Source organism: Etheostoma spectabile, chromosome 1 (assembly GCF_008692095.1).
Source record: "Etheostoma spectabile isolate EspeVRDwgs_2016 chromosome 1, UIUC_Espe_1.0, whole genome shotgun sequence".
Taxonomy (NCBI): Eukaryota; Metazoa; Chordata; class Actinopteri; order Perciformes; family Percidae; genus Etheostoma; species Etheostoma spectabile.
The window spans coordinates 17,499,433-17,507,029 of NC_045733.1; the positions used below are offsets into that span (position 1 = coordinate 17,499,433).

General features: G+C 37.1%; 1 protein-coding gene across 1 annotated transcript in view; it reads left to right on the top strand.

Annotated features, from left to right (window-relative positions):
• The first annotated feature begins 502 nt into the window (after positions 1-502).
• The window catches only part of map2k5 (mitogen-activated protein kinase kinase 5), a 62,595-nt gene continuing 55,500 nt past the window's right edge, over positions 503-7,597 (top strand). Inside the window, exons 1-3 of the mRNA XM_032539298.1 lie at positions 503-969; positions 1,170-1,218; positions 3,579-3,646. Coding sequence (XP_032395189.1) covers positions 838-969; positions 1,170-1,218; positions 3,579-3,646 — 249 coding nt within the window. The 5' untranslated portion in view covers positions 503-837. The remainder of the gene's footprint in view (positions 970-1,169; positions 1,219-3,578; positions 3,647-7,597) is intronic.

A 7,597-nucleotide genomic window follows, 5' to 3' on the forward strand; every position in this document is an offset into this window, starting at 1 on the left:
TTCACAAACCGTTATTCACAATATAGTCATACTCAATTGGTTAATATTAGAACATTTTTTAAATAAAGTTTAATTATGTTGTAGATGCTATGTAATATTTTTTGTATTTACTTTTAACATACTGGTTGTTTTTCAAACTTATTCATGCATTATTGGAATCCTAGACCATTTTTCCTTTGTAGAAGAAGCAGGAGCACAGACTGTCATGAAGATAGGCCTAATGATTTTTACTTTTGCTTACATATTATGCAAATATGTGACAGTTAAGTTTCTTAATTTTTTTTTCTTTCTTTTTTTTTACCACAGAGTGGGCAACAGCCTACATTTATAAAGGTACTCTGTTACAAGTAATCCCCGGATTTTAATGAGTGATGCAGTAATGTATAGGCATCCCTAATGTTGCAGCTGGTAAAGGTGGAGCTCACTACTTTTATATCAGAGCTCTTACTTGACAGTAAAATAGCATAATTTTTGAGTGGATACAGGGACAAAGGTCTTTTATTTTGAAACTCGCTGAGCGGATGTTGATTCGGAAATGCTGTTGTGTTTTCCTTGAAACTAGCTTCGTGGCTTTATATCTCAGATAACAGTGTAAAACTTTGCCTCAGAGAGGTGGCGAATACATATTTACAGCTAAAGCTAAACCTTTCATGCGGTTATAACGGGACAATTTACCGAGCTCCACGGGCAACGTTTTGAAATCCTCGTATCACTAGAGAAAAGTGTTTGCACTGAGCAGGATGCTAGCATGTCTCGTTAGCAAACCACTGCAGGAAATTAGCTCGTTAGCATAGACAGCCAGCCTAGTGTTATCATGAGGCTTAAGTATTCCTCTTTATGCTCGTACTCGATTTAAATAACCTCTTCGCAATGGACACCGAGGCAATAGAGATCCGTATAAAAACGCCATCAGGTGACATGGACTCGGTCGTTGACTGTCCATCTCTTCTGAACTTCAATGACTTACTGGTGAGTCTTCACAATGCTAGAGAGCTAGCTAACTGTCATTTAAAATGAATGTTACGAGACAGTGAGATGACATGCACACAGTTTGAATTTGACACTTTTCGGTGTCTGTAAACGTGTGCGTGTCTTAGAAACACTAAACATTTACAACATGTTACAGCATTATTGTCTCTGTTATTATTCACTCTGGCAAACATTTTCAGGTTGCAATCAGAGATGTCATGCCTGAAGCCACTGTCACGGCCTTTGAATGTGAGTGTGTGTGTATTATACTTGTATTACTTTGCTTCTGAAACAGGGACTCTACAACCACAGCTGGGGCTGTAATACATCACAGCACTTTTTTTTAACTCCTGATAAAAGTAAACAGTAGCAAGGCCCACTGTGAACCCTCTAAGTGACCTACAGTACATTATACAATATACTGTGTTATGTATACTACTATGTTGTACAACAAAACCGTATACCTATAATATACTAGCTGACATGCTGTTACTGACAACTAGGGCTGCAACTAACAATTATTTTCTTTATTGATTATCCGGCTGATTATTTGGATTCGTCGATTAATCGTTTGGTCTATAAAATGTCAGAAAGAAAGGGAAAAAATCCCAGTTATTTAAATTCAAAGGGGTTGTCTTTTAAATGTCTTATGTAGACATATTTTAAAAGACTGAAAACAGCCTTTTCTTCCCTTTTTATTGCATGAAAAATTACTTTGAAAACGATTATCAAAACACTTGCCTATTATTATTTTTCTGTTGATCAACTATTGGAGCTCTACTGACAAGCCCCCCCCCCAACTGCTGTATGGGAGCCCTTCATTTGTACAGCACCTTTCATACGAGAAATACAGCACAAAATGCTTAAAGTGGCTATATGTAACTTCAGTTTTTGTCGATTCTAGCTGCCACTTTTGACAAAAGTTGTAGTATTTTTACCACACCTTCTGTCATAAAGGTATTTTCTTTAAGGTTTTAAGGTTCTTCTCTGATAGAAAATCATACATACAGTATACAAAAAGAGATGCATTATTGCATTTCAAGTGTTGCATTCGGTAATTTTGCCAACTTTGGGTGTTTTGTGTGCCACACCCGGTATTACTTTCACTGTGTCATGAGCCAAAGCATAATTAACTAACATAATAATGATAATAATAATAACTTAGATTTATTTAACATGTTTCCAAACCGTAGACGGCTTTACACGAGTCTTTGTTTAATTTCCTTCTTTTCTGTGATGGCCCTGCCCCAGTATCAGCCATAACTACAACAAAATACTTCTAAAATAAAAGTAAAATACAATTAGGCCTGTACAAAAAAATACATGCTTTTTGGTGTCACGCCAAAATCTGTGACCCTTCAGAATGTGTGCTGTCTAGCGCCGTCTTCCTGCCGTAAATTATTTTGTGACTTTGACGGAAAATTGGACCCAGGCAAAGGCATTGATGAAAACTATATAAAAAAAATAGTGTTCTTTTCAATGTTAGTCTTGTTTGAATAAAGAAACTTACATGTCATAAAATGAGCACAAAACACAGAATTAATGTAAAATACAAACAGAAATAGATGACCATAATTCATCTAAAATAAGTTATTATAAAACATAATTCTAATTTCTTTATTTTTTTAATTAAGGTATTATTTGTTTAGATGTATATGATTACTGTATGTGGAGAGGTCAGGAAAAAGCTTTAATCAGGGAAGTGCATCCTGCTTACCGATGTGCATCAAAATATTAGGAATGCTGCTATTTTATAGATTAACTTATAGCCTAATAAACAAGATTAAACTATTTATTTTGTTTTCTTGCTCTTTATTCTCCTGAAAATAATAGGCAAGAACATTTTTCTGCATAATTGTGACAGATGAAATCCCTTTTTAGCAGCATTAATGCTAAATAGCTTGTTCTGATGCATATGTTACATGGGGTGGGTACAGGTGATTATAATAGTGATAGTGATATAATTGGGATTGGCTTTTGGGTTATTCTTATATGAGATTTTGACAAAAGAACTAATTTTGTGTTCATTTAAATTTCACGGCAAGAATATAAACCGTAAAGCACTGCTTATTAACGGCAAAAATATTATTGCTGTTCTTTGTAAATTGTCTTGTATTTTGCATGCAGTGCTAGTTGTGTTTCTTATAAAATGGTGTAAAATACAAATTGCATGTCATTATTGGCAAACTAATATAGATTAATATTTGTGTTGAAAGTAATTGCATGTGGAGAAGTCATGCATCCTTTTGCATGTATAGGCATCCAAAATGTTACAGCAGCCTTGTTGCTTTTCTTTTTTCTTCTGAAAGTGTACAGGGATGTGTACAGTTTCAAAATTAGTGACTTAAGATGACCTTGCTTTTACAGTTTTCATAATATCATTATAGTTACAGATTTGATACATCACACATACAGTGGACTAACCTTATCTCTTCTAAATTAATCCGGTTTAAAAAAAAAAATTATTACATCAATCTTTATAATTTAAATTGTATTAATTAGGTATATAATAGTTGATTTATTGTTGCCTACTATATTTAAAGCTGTGTATACATTATTATTTTGTTAAAGTTTTACAGTGCAAATTATAAAATGCTTCTGTTTTTTAGATGAAGACGAGGTGGGTGATAGAATCACTGTGCGAAGTGATGAAGAACTCAAAGCCATGTTGTCGTATGTAAGTAAATAAATAAATTTGTCACTTTTCCACCATGTCACACAACCACTCCACAAATTGCACAACAGAATTGCATTTTTGGTTTTATTTCTGTTTTAGCAGTTTTCGCAAGGGCTATTTCGTCATTACTAAGTAGTTTTAATGAAAACTGTACACATTAAGGTCAGGCCACACTGTATCTGTCCTGATACACATCTGTCTACAGTGTATCACACTACAATGATGCTAATCGCGGGGGCGGCGTTAATTGCGCGAATGGGGCGAAGGCGCAACATTTTTGGCATTCGGGTATTCACGTGCATTGTGTTGCTCTTGATTCTCGACATGTGGCTGTTGCCAGAAGACAAATTTAGTTTCAAGAAGTAAGCTGGAGGCAGCAAAAAACACGGCTGGATAAACTACTTAAACACGGCGGGTTTGTTCAGTACAAACCAGTCTGTCGCTAGCAATGATGACGCAGTAAATAGTGACTATTCTCTCCAGCCAATCAGTCTGCAGGTTTTTGCGTCACCTTTTGGTATTGCCTCAGCTCGCTTGGTCCTCGACTGAGGTGGTACTAAAAAACTACCTGTTAGCAGGTACCAGGGACTTTTTTCCTAGTGGAAAACCAAAAAAGTCGAGGCGAGTCGAGGTACCATGTAGCAGAAATACGCAAAAAGTGTGCAAAAAGTGAAGGGTTCTGAATACTTTCTGATGCCACTGTGTATTTTTGCTGCAGTAGCTAATCTCAAAAGTACATGATCCCTTCCATGCTCACCAAAACCTTATTCACTGGTGTTAATTGTTGTCAGATCCATCAGATTCTGCAAGAAGACAGTTAAGAAAAGGCTAGCTAAAATGTGGCACCATTAGTAAAAAAAACTTCTAACAAGATAGGTAGATGCTGATGACTAGATAGGATTAATAATTCTTGACTTCTTGTTTCCACTTCTAAATTTTCATTGTATTTATCTGCAACTCAGTGACCTATATAGCCTCATCCAGTTGTATGTAGCCCAAGGTGAAAAAAAAGGGTATTGGTAGTTCTTAGCCACACACACACACACACACACACTTCCAAACACACGCACACACTTCCACTACTTATTCAGCTCACCCACCTAGTGCAGTACATTTTCATATTCCACCATACTTACTGTTCATGCCCCGGACAGTAAGAGTAATGGCGTGTAATGGGTTTCTCTGCGAGGTACACTGAAAGCTAAATGAACTGTCAATTTTTATTATTTATTATTCAGTACTTAAAGTTTTGCCTCATTAAAGAGCGAGGCCCCCTGGGCTGCAGAATTGTTCAAAATCTACTTTCATCTGTGGATGTCTTTTACCCCCCATCAGCTCACAATGATGCTGCTGGAGCCACAGGCACAATTTACACTCCTTGTTTTTTGTCCATTTTTATCATGCATTTACTTGTGGTTGCTTTTTAATCATTAAGTAGCATAGGGTAGCAGGGTGATTAGACAAAAAGAGACAGCTGTTGTGCAGATGAGCGTTATGAAACAGGGATGGAAAAAGTATTGACCTCAGCCAGCTTTATTATTCATAAATGTGTCTGACATGTTTTTAAGTTCTCTTGCGATTTTGTGTTCTGGTGAATGGGAGTAGCTCTTGAGAAAATCACAGTATTTGAGGATTTATGCACCAATTAGGTTTCAGGGATTTCCTGTCATGGGTGTTTTGGTATTGCCATTTACCACCATTGTTATGTGTATTGTATGCTAAGTGTACATCTTAATAGTCATTTAACAACTTTATTTGGAAGCAAAATGATGCTGCTACAGTAGATTGATGGGGAAGTTCTGTTGTTTTGATCTTTTAGGAAATTTCTAAATGCATAATTTAAGCCTAATAGTTTTTAAAGAACAGACAATTGGACTTTTATACTAATTTGATACATGATCAGACAAATATCAGTAATTATTGCTGATATACCTGTGCATTTTTAAATAGCAGAGAAGTAATTTCAAAACACAACAGGCTACAATTGGAGCCATCAGTGTCTCTGGTAGTTCATTTTTTGTATTTAATTTCAGTTATTATTATCAAATATTTTCTATCAATGTATTTGATATTTATGACGATAATTTGTATCAGTACAGGTGCACTTATTTAGTGAAACAGGCCACTATAAATATTGTATTATATCATTTTGTAATGCTTAATGGCAGCTTACTGTCCCAACACTACTGTATTCTTTATTTGGATGATGTGACATTTCTTTACAGCATATTAAATTCCGACCCTGACGTGTATCACAAAATTTAATATCTACAACACTGCACTGCTTTGTCCGCAGATTTCAAAAGCCACAATTTTTTGGCAAACAAATCCAGGAACCCCTGATGGCTTTCTACTCCTCATGGGACAGGCAGGTGCACAAAAAGCTGCTGATCACCTGGAAAATACTGGGCTCACTAAAATCTAATTCACACTAGCCGAGTACTTTAAATGTCTTATGCAAGGGTTATGCATTTCAGCAGTCATTTATGCAAAGGATTTTTTTGGTTGTTTGCTGTGGTTTTCATTTGGCCTCCGTAGAGACACCAGTGAATTTTTTCCTCAGTGTTGTTAATTCCAGGTTAGCAGACAGCCATTATGTGAAATTAATAGGAATTACGCATGTCAGGTGAAAGGTGGGATAATTCATTAGTTTCTCATGGTTGCCTCATGTTTGCACATGTTTCTTTGTGTGTGTATGTTTGTGATAATTAATTGATCCATTTACAACCAGACTTTTAAATATACTGTCACTAGACTTTTTTTCTTATTCAAGATCTCTGCTTTAACATTGCTTTGAGAAAAATTAATGCTCCTTGTTGCCGAGCAAAATGAATACTCAAATTCAGCACTTAATTAACATCAGTCTGCAGAGGGCATTTATTGTGAAAAGTATCCCCCATCACTAAGAACATTGATTGCTACATGCTCCTGTGAGACCCACTAGTCTTCCAGGCATCTCTAATCATTGTTCGACACCTTGAAAGACAGACACCCCTGTTCAAAGTTAAAGACTGGCCTGTGTCAGGTGCTAAAAAAAAACATGTGACCTCATCCGTTTCTCGCTCAGCCCCCCCCTGGAGCTGGTGGCTCTAATTCCACCATTCTTACTCCCATTTCCCCTTAGTCTGCTAATGATGATGAGACCCGCTCTCGCTCTCCCACTTGTCCCTTAAGGCTGAGCGATAGTATTTGGGATCGGACACTGTTTAGTTATTGCCCAACAATGGAGAATGTCTTTTAATAACAAACCTACTACAGATTAGGTGGTAATTGCAGCCTTAATCAATAAGCTAGCTGAGCGGAAAATTAAAGGTATGTGAAGTCCGCCCCCCCCCCCCCCCCCCCCCCCCCCACACACACACACACCCTCAACACACACAACATGTTTTTGGTATTAGGCCCCAATGTTCAGATGTGGCCTAGTGAAAACGCTGGAGGGCAAAAGCAGAGGGCTAGGAGTGAGAGGGATCTGACAGTGATAAATAGTCCTTTTAATAACAGCTGTGCCACTTGGGTAGCCATTCTGATCCATTCCCATCCAAGCTGGGCCCATCGTCCTCCCTCCCCTCTCTCCCTCACAATGAGAGAGCAAATTTACATATCACAATGATGACTAAGTAGTTCATACTGGATTGTAAATAAAACACAATGAACACATGTACATGTGCTCTACATTAAGGCATTAATACATTAATTCTACGTGGACTATGACATCTTCTAAAATGTCTTATGTGTCTTTGGTATGTTCTTGTTCATTTTTGTTGGTTTAAAGCCTCAAAAAGGAGGGCACATAAACAACACACACACTTTCGTTTAACAGATGGTTTGGTAAACTAAAACATCAATTATTGCATTGCCTTGGCAAGCATCTCGTGTGTGCCTGTGTGTGCCTGTGTGTGCCTGTGTGTGCCCGTGTGTGCCCGTGTGTGCCTGTGTGTGTGTGTGTGTGTG